Source organism: Carassius auratus, unplaced genomic scaffold, assembly GCF_003368295.1.
Source record: "Carassius auratus strain Wakin unplaced genomic scaffold, ASM336829v1 scaf_tig00214720, whole genome shotgun sequence".
NCBI lineage: Eukaryota > Metazoa > Chordata > Actinopteri > Cypriniformes > Cyprinidae > Carassius > Carassius auratus.
In genome coordinates, this window is record NW_020527781.1 from 648700 (window position 1) to 665929 (window position 17230).

At 37.0% G+C, this 17230-nt stretch overlaps 1 protein-coding gene across 2 annotated transcripts; it reads left to right on the forward strand.

Annotated features, from left to right (window-relative positions):
• The first annotated feature begins 1679 nt into the window (after nucleotides 1–1679).
• On the forward strand, nucleotides 1680–10036 carry LOC113092864 (gastrula zinc finger protein XlCGF8.2DB-like). Of its 2 annotated transcripts, none has more exons than XM_026258636.1 (3): nucleotides 1680–1806; nucleotides 2523–2676; nucleotides 8378–10036. In XM_026258636.1, the coding sequence occupies exons 2-3, from the start codon at nucleotides 2592–2594 to the stop codon at nucleotides 9460–9462; spliced, it is 1170 nt and encodes a 389-aa protein (XP_026114421.1). In that variant the 5' UTR covers nucleotides 1680–1806; nucleotides 2523–2591; the 3' UTR covers nucleotides 9463–10036. The 2 variants fall into 2 exon arrangements, with proteins under 2 accessions (XP_026114421.1, XP_026114422.1); XM_026258637.1 differs by lacking the exon at nucleotides 1680–1806 and adding an exon at nucleotides 2056–2148.
• The last annotated feature ends 7194 nt before the right edge of the window (nucleotides 10037–17230 follow it).

Consider the following 17230-nt stretch of genomic DNA (forward strand, 5'->3'; position numbering starts at 1 on the left):
GCAGACACAGAACAATGGTGCCAGTGTGCTCACCACACACCTGCTACAGGTTGAGAGGAGAGAGAGAGAGAGGGCAAATCAAATGGTTGGTGATTATTAGGAGGACTGTTTTGCTGTTCTGTAGTTTATTAAAGTTTATTCATTCTGAACATGTCGCGTGTCCATATTGCACCAAAATGCACTCCCTTGGGTCTCCAGCAACATTCCCGCCACGAGTGAAGTCGATAGGAAGTATCAGGATGCCTACACGGGGGCACTGGAGGGGCAGCACCTGTGGCGTGTTGGTAGGGATCCCAATTTGTCGGTCATCAGCAATGTGATGTTGAGAGTAACCAAATGAAAGGAACATCTCGGTTACATAGGGAGCGAAGATATCTCATCCCATCGCCACAGCTGCTGTACCATCGCTGAGCTGCCGGGTCACCGGCTCGGCTCCTCAGCAAAACCATGAATTAATGTGGTGCACCTGCTGCCACTTATACCCACACTGAGGGGTGTGGAAGTCAGATGCGAAATTCACATGCCAATGTCTATTTTGTTGACCCTGGAACAACATTTTAGTTCATAAATTTAGTCTTAACTATATCTCTACACCTGAATGTAACCTGAAGCATGAGTAATCCCTAAAATCAGAGGAAATGATAGATGAATGACACTGATATACAAGCACCAAACACAGATTCTAAGCCTAAACTTCACCAAAACTATAAACTGGTTCTTCAAATCTGATTGGTTAATCACAATGTTGTTCAAGGGTAAACAAAGATGTTGATTCAGGAAAATGTTATACTTGGTAAAATCGATTCTGTGAAGGAGGAGAGCCCTTTGGCAGACACAGCGGATTTTATAGGGAAAAAATTATTTTGAAGTAAAAAGTCAACTTTTTATACTTTACCTTTACACCTTTACACTATTTTTGTGATGGCAGTTCCTGCTTTGTAGTTAAACTCATCAAAGTTAAATTAGGTCTATTGTGTGTCTGTGACTGTTTGGCTGTGCAGATATTTTTAATGGAAGTTGTTAGTTTTAATGTTTTGACTGTTAGCTGTAAGGTGAGCTAGTTCATGGCTACAAGACTCTGGGTTAGTTGTAACAGTAAAAGAGTAAGTCTGAGTTAATTGTATAATGAGATATGTTAGAACTTACTCCAACCATTATTGAGACATGATTTCAGGTCCATCCAGAAAATCCTGAAATCAAATATGTAGAAAAAATGTTTAATAGTCTTACTCTACAATTCAGTACCTCATAGTTTACAGTGTTTGTAGCATGTTTTCAACATTACAGTTCTAACATTTATAATGTGTTTAGAAACAATTCTCTGAATTGCCTTTACACAGATTATAAAGAGATTTGATGCTGCTCAGGTGGAATCTCATAGTGACCACAAACAAAACACACAACATCACATTTAATTCGGCTCACTAGCACACTGCAGCATGTTACCTTTGGTGTCTTTTAAAGCAACATTAAATACAAGTAAAATGTTAGTTTTTGGTATGGCTTTTTCTGTATGAACAAAGTATGAACAAAAACAAGTACTCAAATATGACAGCTGTTAATTCTCACTTATTACATGTTCCAAAAAAATGGCAGTAACATTCAGTATGTAATAGAAAAAAAATATGTATTTAAACTTATTCCACCAAGAATTTAACTCTGAATACCTATGTTTGTCGGTACATGTCTATGCACTTCTGTCATTTCAGACACAGCATGGGAATAGGACTCTTAACACGATCCCACGATGTGACGTCACAACGCTGCGACGCGTTCCTGCATCTGTTGTGATTCTGCTGAAGAGAGGTTTGTTTATAAGCATTACAATTATTTAAATCGATGCAAACCTTGCCATTTTTTATTTAATTCTTTAAGTGGTGTTTAATTATAGAATGTCTAACTGAAGTGCATTGTTTAACGTTAATGAGCGTTAATTTGTGTGAATAAAGCGCCACCCGTGAGTAACAGGAAAAGTGCGTCTCATTTTCGCTCCCTATATAGTGAACCAGTTCGTCGTAAACACGGTTTCTGCCACTGTCACATACTGCTGAGAGAAACTGAGCTTAAAATCCATGTTATTTGAAGCAGTTGTTTAGTGAAATTATTTATTAAGAATCGCTCGAATCACCGCACGCTGCTCAATACAATGTAAATGAAACGAGAACAAACTTGACACTTTTAACAATCAATCCGCGATCTTTTTGATGAATGTATAATCCATTATATAATATGTGAATCAATAAATACCAAACATATATTATCAACGATTTAATAGGCCGCCTGAGCCATTAATGATGCATGTTTGGCATTTATTGAACCTTACATATCATTTGTGTTCTTTTATAAATGCTAGTTTTGAGTGTTTTTGTGTAACATTTGTTTTTGTTTTTTGGTAAAGACCTAATATCTCTTTGACCGATTTCATACCATTGCATTGACTACTGAACTCGGGAGCTGATTGAGACACACGCAGTTAGTTTGGATTTTTTGTCTTTCTTGTTAATTATGTAAATCTTAAACAGGACAGAGTGTCCAAACACACAGAAGACTCCTACTGAAGCGACTGAGATCCACGTGACACTATTATAAAGATGGCGTTAATTAAAGAGGAGTGTGAAGACATCAAGATTGAAGAAGCAGTCAGGGTGAAACAAGAAGATACTGAGGAACAAACAGGTTGGGGTTTTTTTTATTCACAAAGCTGTGACATGATACTCATTAAAATGTCAGCTACATTTCATACATGTTAGCTACTTTCCATTGAAAGAATAGTATAGATGCTGAAGTGCTGGCTGAGATCAGTGACTTGTTCAAAGTGTCGTATTTTTGGTACAGTGAAATGGGGCTGCACGATGTGTCATTTCAGCATCAATATCGTGATGTACGAATCCATGATAGTACATTTTACTAAGAGTTTCGTATTGAATCCAGGCAGTAATCTATTAGACTGTTGCTGTCAAATGCGGCTTTAGACTTAGTCAAAAGTTGTTGGCCCCCCTATTTTTAAAAGGGGGGTGGGGCTGCTCAATATGTCCTGCCCTCTTTTTCTGTTTCAGTTGAAACGTTCATCACATAGAATAATGCTGCTTGTTTCAAGGCACATTAGGGGACCTTTAAAATTGTATGTAAGTAACCTTAAAGTCAGCATGAAATCAAAATGTACAATATTTATTTTATTAGTGAGCACAAGAAGTCTTAAGGTAAAAAATGTATTAATCCCAAAAAAAAAAAAATCTGATCATTGGCTTACACTCTGGAAGGGCACTCCTTATCTGATGACATCAGTTTAATGGCTTGGCCATAATATGAGTAACCATGTCTCTCCAACCGTTAGTTCAGACCAAAACTTCCTGTTCAAGGGGATTTTAAACAAAAATAGTTTTTGTGTATCATTAGGCCCTTTATTTACTTCTAAATTGAAAACCATTAATTTATAACACTAAAACACACACAAAAAAAAAAAATTAGCTATTTTTTATAAATCAAACTGTGAGGCGGGTGATCAACTTAACCGTAATGGCATTAAGATTATATGTAAAGTGATCATTATTACAGAATACACTCAAAACAATAGAGACTGTGGACGAAAAAAGATCTGACAAAATCATGAGATTCATCGCAATTACTTTGATGTATGGATGTTGATATCCATATTATTTTAAAGAGAACCAGGATATTGAGACTTGAATGGCTTAATATAATGCAAATGCTCTTAAACAGGCTCTCATTAAAATCTGTTGTAGGAAAAACCCATGAAAGTTCTCCATTATTTGAAAAATCCACATAGTTTTGTACATGTTTTAAACTATAGTGTGGGGGATCATTATTTTAATTAGGTATTGCGATGTACATATTGCTATTTTTGCCTTATTCTATGATGAATAGAAAAATCCAAAGATGAATTTTTAACAGAAATAAAAACTGTTGTTACATTATACTACTATTCCAATCAAAACAATATACCATTCAAAAGCTTGGAGTCAGTTGGGGGGGGGGGGTTGAAATTAATACTTTTATTTAGCAAGAATGATTTAAAATTGATCATAAAGACATGATAAAGACATTTTATAATGTTACAAAAGATTTCCATCTCCGATCTGAACTTTCTATTCAAATCTGTATCTGAAACCTAAAAAAATTTTTACTTCGCTGTTAATATAATAATGTGTTTAAGCAGCAAATTATAATATTAAAATGGTTTCTGAAGGATCATGTGACTGAAGTAATGATGCTAAAGATTCAGCTTTGAAATCACTGGAATAAAATAAAAAATAATTGTTAAAATAAAATGGTGTTTTATTTAAGAATTAAAAATAATCGGATTTTAGAGTTTAACAATGAACACATTGCAATAAATGCTTGATGGCCCACATAAACGAGCAAAAATGCTTAACGTCTTGAAATAATTTCTAAATATTGAATATTGACTGCCAGTCTTTATTCACCTGTTTCTCGTTGTTTCTCATTAATTTAAACTACATAGCTATGTCATAGAATAGCACATTGTAACGGAGTGTATGAATGAATAAAGAAAACTCAGATTAATAATTTACTTAAGCCATAATTAAAATTTTACTATGGTAAAATAATGTTCAGTGATATCTTCAAAAGCTTTTTGAAATTTTGTGCACATTTTTTTCTGTATAATGTTAATGTGGTTACTAATAAATATTCAGAACACGTGTGTTACAACTAACCCTGCGTTACTTTGTGCTCCCTCTACTCGCTGAAGCAGGAGCGCGAAGGTGCGCACAGCAAAAATTAGGCGAAGATTTATGGTTTTTACACTAAAGTAAAGTAAAAGATTGCACCAGAAGTAGGGCTGTAACAATAAACGTATTTGTATTGAACCAGTTGGTAACGAGGCATTCGGTTCAGTATGCATTATAAACCGAATGATTGAGGACTATTATTATTATGAAGTTATTACTTTTTATTAAATTAAAATTAAAGTTAATTTGTCCCACAATATTGGCTACCGCATAACTGACGCGCTGCAAGGATAACAAAAGTTTAGGCTATTTATTTTTAATTCCTCTGTGTGTGCTAAACGTTCTGTAATTTATCAGTAATTATATAGCCTAATACAGCATGTAGTGTAGGCCAATGCCATACCTCATCTAATTCGTTTTTGTTAATAAGTTTTCAAAGATTGTTTGTCATTGAATCTTCCTGTTTTATTGTTGTTGTGCATTTTTATTACAAATAACAATGAATCCAACCATTTTTGTTTCCTTATAGCTATAAACTATGATAAAAGTTCATCAGCATGCATTGATTAATAGCATGTTGTAGTGGAAAAACAAAGAATTTTGCTCTTGCTACCAACTCAAAAAGTTTGACCAGTGGGAAGAATGAGTCTGTAGCCCTGAATTGCCCAGCTCCCTGTCAGTAATCGAGCACCCCCTCAGCACTCGCGTTCAAAATTTTCTGCCGTTGCCCCTGGTACATTGATGTATTTAACTTTATACCCAGTCCCCAAGTAAATTAGGTAATAAAAAACTAGCAAAATGAGTTGTGCGCTGTCCCCACCACTCTTAAAAGCAAAGTTATGCCACTTCCCATTGGATCTATTGTTTTGGTTTAAAAGCATCATAGTGCCAAAATCTTTGCAAAAGTACAAATTTGGATGAGACCAAGACCATCTTAAAGGGTCATGAAACCCCAGACTGTTTTGTAAGAGATTTTAGCAGAGGTCTCTGATCTGTTAATGTTGGAGAAAATGACCTTTTTTCATCTTCTGGGTTTAAAGTGTACATTGTGTTGACATCACAAATTGTGACGTGGCAATTGACTATAGTACATTGCTGACGCCTCAGTGTCTATTAAATTATTCAGGAGACTGCGTGTTCTTATCCTATGAGATGTTTCACTTAATTATTCACAACGGCATGTGCTAATTAGCTATGACAGACCTTTCAGACTGTAAGATGACATCGCACACATTAACCGAGAGAAACACTCTTGGATTGAAGAAGACTGTTTGTTTTTGCTTTGTAAAAAGAGTTTGGCACACACGCAATTAATTCACTTGGTGAGCATAACTGTTTTTACAGCTCTGTGACACAACCCTTCAAAAGGCTTATAGTAATGCTGCAGAATAAGCCTTAAAAGTTATCAGAGATTCAACAGCATGATCATATGTTTTCGATGCAGAGTGAAAATGGCTGTGCATTTATTTTGTATTTTTAACTTGATGGGAGTTAAATAAAACTATCTGAAACTGGAAGGTATCTGTGTTGCGAAAGTGAAAGTCATGATATTTCTAACCCATACTCAGAATTGGTGCTTTGCATTTAACCCATCCAAGTGCACAACCGACAACCTTCTGGTAACTAGCCAAGGTCTCTAACCATTAGGCCACAGCTGCCCTTTAAAAAAATAAATAAATTCACCAGATGTGTGCCCCAGCTGTGTTGCCTAATGGTCTGTCTCCTTTCGATGCGAATTTATGAATGCGACAGATGCGAATTTGCGCAAATGATGTGAATTGAGCAACACGCTCATTACGCGCGAATGGTGCTTTTTTGCATTTGTGTTTGACGCGAATTCGCATCTGCTGCCGAGTTGAAAATTTTTAACTTTGCCGTCAAGTTTATGCGCTTCTCAATGTTACTTTTTGCACAGCGCGGTCTCAGATCTCTGTGTGCAAGTGGTGTGTGTGTGTGTGTGTGTGTGTGTGTGTGTGTGTGTGCGCGCATGCGCATCAATTAAAGCAGTGCATTAACAGTGATTAAACTGAGCTGTTTAAATGCATTGACCCTGTCTCACACACACACACACACACACGGCACACTGTATTTGTTATTCTCTCTTTTTCTGAAAGTAAAAAAAAACTGGATAAAAAAATATTCAGAAGCTATTTGCATCCTCAAAAAATGTGTGCTTTGTTTTTTTTTAATACATTTTCTTATCGTATGATTTAGAAATGTGTATGTACCGTTTAAATAAAGAATTAATCAAAAACGGGATGGGGCACAGTTGGCACAGTGGTTAACCAAAAACTGCCCCCATATTGAAAACGTACTGAACCATGACACCACTGTGTGATATCGAACTGAACTGTGAATTTTGTGAACTGATACACCCCTGATTAGAAGCTAACATAAGTAGTAGCATTCACAAATAACAGCATATCTAAATATAATAACAAACCAAAAAAATATAAGATTCTGAAAACACCCTGTAAGAGTTGTGTTTGCACAGGTTTTGCACAATCCTCTTCACTAATATTCTCTGGGTCTCAGTCAAGCTCAAATTGATAAGTTTTGATGATGCCATTGTATACTTTACAACCAGAGCACATGACACTGAGGTGAGGGGTGTGACATTTCTGGACGAGCTGCATGCGGTTTAGCGAATCACAAAACACTGGGCCAGTTAATCAATCTGAGCCCATTATGTATTTCCAAGGGAGGGGCTTCATAAAGGAAAACCAGGAAATCAACAGAGCATTCATGAGCGAAGGGATATGCTTCGTTCAGTTCCTCCTGTGAATTTTGTACTCCCGAGTTGACAATTCGTAATTACGACATCAAGTGCATTCAAGTCAGTTAAGTCGGCACAAGATGGCGATGTACCTTCTTTTAATAAATTACAAGAAAATAAAACAGGGTTTGTTAACTCTCCTTATAGAAAATGAAAAGCAAGGAAATTGCATCAGGTGTGGTTTGCAATTTTATTTTTATTAAATAATTTATGAAGCCACTTTAATCTGTCTATCAATTTCAACTAAATAAATTACTGTCAACAACAGCGTTGTATCCATCGGTCCATTGATGTTTCTCATTGACACCCCCAACTCGGAAACTGCGAGCTTAAAGAAAATTCAGTTTCCCACTCATAATTACAACTTTGTGGCAGCGTTCATGTGCGTTTAACTCGTAAATACGATGTATCTGACATGACTTGAATAGTGCAGTTGAGAATAACGGTAAATTATGTGAAAAATAGTTTGTTGTGGTTGTTTTTTTTTGTTTTTTTTTTTATTAAGCATGTTAGACTGCACCACATAAACACAATTAAGCCTAGAAAAATAGCAGTCAACCACCCCTTTAAATCATAAGTACAAGAAAAAAAAGTTGACACGGATGACATACTAGGTCGAAATTTTGAGTAGGAAAAAGTTTAAATGATGAATTCATATTTATGACTTAATGACTTTATATGTTGGTTTGACATGACAAGCCAGTGGTTTAATTAATTGTTAAGGGTAGTCCTATGTGGGACATTCTAAAATTAATTGGCTTAAAAAACAGTTTGGAGGAGCATGTGCAGATACACCCCATATTAATGAAGCATACTATTTACAGACCAGCAGAATATACCCCAGAATATAACATGCTTAATGACTTTTATTTGTCTCTTTTCACCTTAGATCTGATGCCACTGAAAGAGGAGTATAATTTATCGAATGAAATGGAAGAGAAAAATCAGTTTGAGAAGCATCAGGATTCTATACCTGGAGAAAAATGTTGCTCACAGACTGCAAAGAAACCTCGAAAGTTACGGGCTCTGCCTCCATTAATCTGCTTTCATTGTGGAAAGTATTTCAATCAACATGGAAACCTTACAGTCCATCTGAGAGTTCATTCTGGAGAGAAGCCTTTCACCTGCCAAGAGTGTGGAAAGTGTTTTACTCAAAAAGCACACCTTAAAGTCCATATGAGGGTTCACACTGGGGAGAGCTCTTTCACCTGCCAGCAGTGTGGAAAATATTTTAACAGAAAAAATAACTTTTTATTCCACATGAGAGCTCATGCTAATGAGAGCTCTTCCATATGCCTGCAGTGTGGAAAAATATTTAGCAAAAGAGGAAACCTTAAAGAACACATGAGAATTCACACTGGAGAGAAGCCTCACACATGTCCTCAGTGTGGAAAGAGTTTTAGCCGAAAAGGAAATCTCAGCGATCACGTACGAGTTCACACTGGAGTGAAGCCTTACATTTGCCAACAGTGTGGAAAAAGTTTCAATAAATCTAGTACCTTAAAAATTCACATGAGAATTCACACTGGAGAGAGCTCTTTTAACTGCCAACAGTGTGGGAAACATTTTGATCAACAAGGAAACCTTAAAAACCACATGATAATTCACACTGGAGAGAAGCCATTTGTGTGTGATCAGTGTGGAAAGAGTTTCAACCTAAAAGGAAATCTAAAAGTTCACATGAGAGTTCACAGCGGAGGGAGCCCTTTCACCTGTCAACAGTGTGGAAAAACTTTTACTAGAAAAGGAAGCCTCAAAGTCCACATGAGAGTTCACACTGGAGAGCAGCCTTTTGTATGCCTTCAGTGTGGAAAGAGTTTTCCACATAAGAAAAACCTTAAATCCCACATGAGAATTCACACTGGAGAGAAGCCATTCACATGTGATCAGTGTGGAAAGAGTTTCAGATATAAATTTACCCTTAATCACCACATGAGAATTCACTCAAAATTAATTAAATGTCATAAGTGTTGAAGGAGTTTAAGAGACAGGATATCCGAAAAAAGAATCATGAGAAAAATTCACATTAGACCAAAGCCTTTAATTTGGCCTTAGTGTGGGATAAGATTCAAACTTAAAGCAAACATTACCATTCACATGAGACCTCACACTGTAGAGTGGACTTATCAGTCAGACTTCATGTCATTTCCTGACTTGTTCTGGAATAAAATTGTACTGTTTCTCATTGAGGCATAAGAAATGCAGTAGTTTCAGAAATTACCTACATATTCACTCTAATAGAAGAGCATAATCATCATTCACAGATACACCTGAAATGTAATTGTGAAAATTCTCAATACAAATATAAATAATTTGATATGAAACTGAATCTGACTTTGAAATTTCTGACCATTCATTACATGTCCCATTTAGGTGAGTGACTCCTTGCCACAATAGCCGTTTGACTTGCTTAGTTGGGGACAGTTAGAATTTGACAATATTATGGACTTGTTTGCACAGACACAATTGGAAGAGAACAGAACTGAGCTGGATTATCACTAAATCAACGATGAACTGACCGTAAATAAAAATTCACTGTTTACTATTATATTGTATTCTTTTTAAAGTTGCTTTACAGCAGAATGAAAAAAAATTTTGCTATCATCCTTTTCTTTTCTGTTGAACACTGTAAATCTGTGTAGGGAATTTTAGCTCCTTTACAGGGGGATTGAATCTAAAGATTCAAATTAATTTGATTAAACCGATTCTAAAATTAGATTAGCTTATACTTCGTCAACAGTCCGTCCAGCGAACATTAAAATCAGTATATCTTAAAAATTATATGTGTGGGGCAGCTGTGGCTTAATGGTTAGAGTTGGACTTGTAACCCGGTTGCAGGTTCATGTCTTGGTGCTGGCAGGAGTTGTCATGGGAGGGAGTGAATGAACAGCGCTCTCTTCCACACTCAGCACCCATGGATGAAGTGCCCTTGAGCAAAGCACTGAACCCCCAGTTGTTCCCCAGGCAATTTTAAGTTTACTTTCAAAAATACTTTGAAATTTATTCACCCCAGAATTAAAATTCAATCATTAATTACTCAAGTCAAGTCAAGTCACCTTTATTTATTTATCGCTTAAAAAAAAAGATCAAAGCAACTGGAACAACATTCATTAGCAAAACAGTGTGTCACTAATGCAAAATGTCATTTAAAGGCAGTTCATCAGTGAATTCAGTGATGTCATCGTCTCAGTTCAGTTTAAATAGTGTCTGTGCATTCATTTGCAATCAAGTCAACAATATTGCTGTAAACGAAATGACCCAACTAAGAAAGCCAGAGGCGACAGTGGCAAGGAACCAAAACTCCATCTGTGACAGAATGGAGAAAAGACCTTGGGAGAAACCAGGCTCAGTCGGGGGACAGTTTTCCTCTGACCAGATGAAACCAGTAGTTCAATTCCAGGCTGCAGCAAAGTCAGATTGTGCAGAAGAATCATCTGTTTCCTGTGGTCTTGTCCTGGTGCTCCTCTGAGACAAGGTCTTTACAGGGGATCTGTATCTGGGGATCTAGTTGTCCTGGTCTCTGCTGTCTTTCAGGGCAGTAGAGGTCCTTTCTAGGTGCTGATCCACCATCTGGTCTGGATACGTACTGAATCCGGGTGACTGCAGTGACCCTCTGATCTGGATACAGACTGGATCTGGTGCCTACGGTGACCTCGGAATAAGAGAGCAACAGACTTATATTCACATAGGTGCCAATCTTCTAATGATGTAGCAATTACATTGGGTGTTATGGGAAGTGTTCCCGGTTCCGGTTTACATAATTAATGCAGCCTTAAAATCCTTTAACAGATTTGGATATTACAAGCATATTAGTGTGTTAACTGTAAGACAGGTTAAAGAGATGGGTCTTTAATCTAGACTGCCTCCCGAACAATGTTAGGTAGGTTATTCCAGAGTTTAGGTGCCAAATATGAAAAGGATCTGACTGCTGCAGTTGATTTTGATATTGTAGGTATTATCACATTGCCTGGGCTTTGAGAACGCAGTGGACGTAGAGGACTATAATGGAACAGGAGCTCATTCAAATACTGAGGTGCTAAACCATTCAGGGCTTTATAAGTAATAAGCAAGATTTTAAAATCTATACTATGTTTGATAGAGAGCCAATGCAGTGTTGACAGGACCGGGATAATATGGTCATACTTCCTGGTCCTAGTAAGAACTCTTGCTGCTGCATTTTGGACTAGCTGTAGTTTGTTTACTGAGCGTGCAGAACAACCACCCAATAAAATAAATAACATTCCTGCATTTGACATTGAGAGCATAGGCCTTAATTTAGATATATTTTTGAGATGTTTTTCTAACACCTGTTTTTTTCAAAATTTAACGGTAAAAAATTACCAGTCATATCGTTTTTTATATTGATTATACATTCCATCAGTTTTTCAAATTGGTATGTTTCGCCGGGCTACTATCATCAGCATAACCGTGAATGCTAACAATGTGTTTGCTGATGTTATCTCCAAAGGGTAACATGTAAAGCGTGAAGAATAACGGCGCTAGTACTGAGCCTTGAGGTACTTCATGCTGCACTTGTAATCAATATGGTACCTCTTTATTTACTGCTATGAATTGATGGCGGTCATATAAGTATGATTTAAACCATGCTAATGCACTTCCATTAATGCCAACAAAGTGTTCTAGTCTATGCAAAAGAATGTTGTGGTCAATAGTGTCGAACGCAGGACTTAGATTCAATAGCACTAATATAGAGTTACAATCACGATCAGATGATAAGAGCAGGTCATTTGTAACTCTAAGGAGAGCAGTCTCAGTACTATGATAAGGTCTAAATCCGAACTGAAAATCCTCAAAGATACCATTTTTCCCAAAGAAGGAATATAATCGTGAAAGAAAAGGTAGATTCAAGATCGGACTATAATTAACTAGCTCTTTGGGGTCAAGTTGTTGTTTTTTTTGATGAGGGATTAATTAACAGCCAGTTTGAAGGTTTTGGGGACATATCCTAATGACAATGAGGAATTAATATTAGTCAGAAGATGATCTATAACTACTGGAAGCACCTCTTTTAGAAGCTTAGATGGAATAAGGTCTAACATACATGTTGTTGGTTTAGATCAGGGGTGGGGAACGTTGATCCTGGAGGGCCTGTGTCCCTGCAGAGTTAAGCTTCAACCTTGAAAAAAAAAAAAAAACTACCTGCATCCTGAAGACCTTGGTTATCTTCAGGTGTGTTTGATTAGGGTTGAAGCTAAACTCTGCAGGGACACAGGCCTCCCAGGAACAACGTTCTGCACCCCCGGTTTAGATGATTTAACAAGTTTATACAATTCTTCCTCTCCTATAGTAGAGAAAGAGTGGAAAGAGTGAGTCCTCAGGGGAGTAGTGCAATACATGCATGTTAAGTACTGTGACCAGAGCAGTAATAAAGCAGGTGCAGGTTAGATTGGTGGTGTGGAGTTCAGAAGTGTCACAGCCTCGGGGAAGAAGCTTTCTTGATCCTACTAGTGTGAGATTGTAGGCTCCTGTAACGTCTGCCGGATGGAAGGAGGGTGAAAAGACCATGGTTAGGGTGAGGGGCATCCTTAATGACGATTCTTGCCCTGCCCAGACATCGCTTGTGATAAATGTTCTCAATGATAGTTAACTGAGTGCCTGTGATCTGTTGAGCAAATTTCACAACCCGCTGGAGTGCTTTGTGGTCCGATACGGAATAATTGCTGTACCATACTTAGATGCAGTTTGTGAGTATGCTCTCAATGGTACAGCGGTAGAATTCCACAAGGATCCTGGGATTCAGGTGAACTTTCTTAAGGCCCCGTAAGAAGTAAAGGTGCTGCTGTGCCTTTTTGACTAGGGTGGAGGTGTAAAGGGATCAGGTGAGGTCATCTGAGATCTGGATGCCAAGGAACTTGAAACTCTGTTGATGTAGATGGGTGTGTGCGCATGACTCCTAGTCCACCTGAATTCCACAATGATCTCCTTAGTCTTCTGGGTGTTTAGTTCCAGATTGTTGGTGGCACACCACACAGCCAGGTGCTGCACCTCATCCCTGTAGACTCATCATCATCCTTGATCAGACCTTCCACCATGGTGTCATCTGCAAATTTGATTATGGTGTTGGAGCCATATACAGGAACGCAATCATGGGTAAAGCGGGAGTACGGGAGAGGGCTCAGCACGCAGCCCTGTGGCACGCCGGTGTTCAGGGTGATGATGGAAGAGGAGAGGTTATCTAACTTAACAGACTGAGATCTGTTAGTCAGAAAATCTAGAATCCAGTTGCAGATGGGTGTGCTGATTCCAAGCTGGCTGAGCTGGCCGTTGAGATGGCTTCCTCTGTTGACCTATTGCGGGGATGGGCAAATTGGAATGGGTACAATAGCGATCGGCACATGACAAGGGTATCATGTAAAGATCCTGGAATGGCAATCTACACATCTATAGCTGCATCAAAGTCACCCTGCAGTAAAACTGAAGGAATTCAGTTCAGCTTATGTGTTTGCCACTTAAGAATGACATCTTACTAATTTCAGGAAAACACAACAATACAATACGAATAAATACAATATGAAGAGATAACAATTCTTTATTAATGATATTTATATTTAGAAACATCAAAAAGATTTTTTAAAATAATAATTTAGAAATAAATGTGAAATGCTTATTTGAATACATACTATATAACACAAACAGACAAACATACAACCTACAACTGTCCATCATTATCTCTAACCTGTGTGTGTGTGTCTCTCTCTCTCAATTTCAATTTAAATTTAGGTGTGCTTTATTGGCATAACAAAAACCGTACATTTGTTTTGCCAAAGCAGTTGCAGCTGGGCCACTTACAAATAGTGTACATATGTATTAACAGAAAGAAAAAAGAATAATAGCAAAATAAAAATATATTAAAAGGATTAAGCATTTAGTGCAAAATGAGTTGTAAGTTAAAAATAACAGAAATACTAATTAGAAATAATAAGAAAGTATTAGATTTACAGAGGCAATATATATATATAGAGAGAGAGAGAGAGAGAGAGAGAGAGACCTGCCCTGATCTGATGTTTCCAGCACATGTAGATTATGTTATGCCATATTATATATATAGACATGTGCATTTTTTATTTGAGACATTAACGCGTCACCGGGACTTTTATTTTCGTCTGTCGTTTTGACGTCATTAGCATGCGCCGCGCTGCTCTGCATCTGTTGTGATTCTGCTGAGGAAAGGTTTGCGTCTTTACATTTAAAAGTGTTCAAAGTGTGCAACCCGCTTGCCGTTAAGGCAATTTAACTTTTTTCTTCTATTCTTTATTATTATTATTTTTTTTTTACAAACGATGTTAAATGGCTTAATTATCACTGAATGCAACATTGTAATACTTTGTCTAACATTAATAAACGTTGTTTTATGGGTAAAGCGCATCCACACGTGAATAACAGAAAAGGTGCGTCTCATTTTTCTCCCCAATTCGTCATCAGTAGAGTAAAATCGACCTCGGTCATTTCATTCTTCATTAAAGTAGTAATGAAGAACCGGAGCTGTTCGAAACCACGAGTCAATCGAATCTATTGTTAAGTGAAATGATTCACTATTTTGAATCGCTCGAATCAGTCTGAATGCAACAAACACAAACATGTGTAAACAGCAATTATAGACTGCGAATGTTTTCACGAACATGCAATCTATTCATGTAATCTACAAATCGATAAGTACCTAATTTAAAACATAAACATGAAGTGTCTAATTAGCATTATTTTATGAATTTGTAATGTTAGTTGTGAGTGATTTTGGCTTATCAAGTCATTTAAGGCCATTAACCACCACTCTGACTTGTTTCTTTACCAGTGTGCTTAGCTGACTGTTGGGAGGCACTCCGATATTTTGGATTTATTTTTTATAACTATCATTATGTTCAAACACACAGGAGAAACTCCTGGTGAATCAACTGAGATCCACGTGACACACAGTTTAAAGATGACTTTTATTAAAGAGGAGAGTGAAGACCTGAAGATTGAAGAAGCGTTCAGAATCAAACAAGATGAACAAACAGGTCGGTTTTGTTTCACATTAGTAAGGCTCAAGTACACATTAATCAACACCTAACCAAAGATTTTCCAATCACATTTTATCAACTACAAACCATATCAATCTTCATAATTTATTTTCTTTTAAGGAATCATTTATAAGTGAAGTATAATTGTCTATGAAGGCATGAGGTGAAAAACTTAAGTGTGCAATGTGCTTTGAGCAAGTTTTCTTATAAAGTATAAAAGAGACCTAAATAAGACTGAAAAGTATATATATATATATATATATATATATATATATATATATATATATATATATATGTTAAATAACTACTTATTATGTCATAAGCAATTAAGTTTTTGTTTGTAAGTATTATATTATGATTCTATTAATATTAGTACATTTATGTGTTCATTGTGGTTGAACGTATCTGCATGGATGTGCATTGTTTACACTAGGCTTAAGCTGCATTTACATCTTTAGACCATATCTGATTTTATTGGCCCGGCTGTTTACATTCAATTTATTATGGACATATAATTAACGTTGAGTGGATATTATTATTTGCCTGGATGGACAGCTGTAATGGATATTTTGCAGCACAAAATCTGACTGAATGGATAAAAACCTGAAAATAATGGCAATTTTCATTTGCTATTTTAGCGACAGATTAGACATATAATTCTAAAGTGAAATGAAGTTGTGCTGTAAGATTATATTTATTTGAATGAATTTGAACGAAATAACCGAAGAGAGAGAATGCGCAAGTAAGTAGCCTTTTAGTGAAGCTTGTTGGTTTTAATTGCAAAAACAAGTTATCAGAAATATAATGTAGGTTGAAGAGGTTAGGTTCATTTTTGTGCTGCGCGAAAGGTAACCAGACAGCTGAAAGTGGCATCCTATTTTTCTATCAGCTTATTTTACAAAAGCACAAAGATACATTTTTATATTGCATGTGCACAAATAAAACCACAATTTTTTTTACAATTCTGATTATGTTATTGACCCAAAAGAGTAGCTGCTTTCACTGCGTGATTGCGCTGGTGGTGCTTGCATGCACAGTTAAGCATTGCTACCTTGGCAATGCAGCCAGTTCATCTTAATAAAATACAGTCAGTCAAACATGTGGAGAAAAACACACTGCTTAGTTGCAATATGTAGGAAAATCTGTGCTTTTACGTGTTTTTACTATGTAATGTTATACAAAACATTTTTTTAAAGGGTAACTAAACCCCTGGTCAGAGCCCGACTCCACCCACTGGCAATATTTGAAAAACGCTGAAAAGTGGGCAGAGCACAGCGGAGATAGAGGGGATGAACCGAGGGCGGGGCTGAGTGCGTGGGGCGTGAACCTGAGACCCGCAGTGACGGATTGATTGACAGCTGCTGTCAGAGTCACTAAAATGGAGAGTGACACACTCTCCACGTTTGCACACTCAAGCTCCAGGCGGGAACTCGCGGTCTTCCAGGCCAAGTGCATGCAACCACTGGTGCCTAATTTTAAAGTCTGCTGGAAAACTGCAATCCAGCAGTGCTGTTGCAACCAGCAACACTACACCTACGTATCATCCTGACCACTGTACTAAATACAGATAAATCTACGCCAAGTTGAAGCTATCCTAACTGGTGCAGTACTATGCTACTAACTAACTATGCTTCTAACAATACAAACGTTACACTAACGACTATGCTAATTAACTACATAGGCTACACAAAATAATCTAAAGTATATAAATGCTATGGTAAATA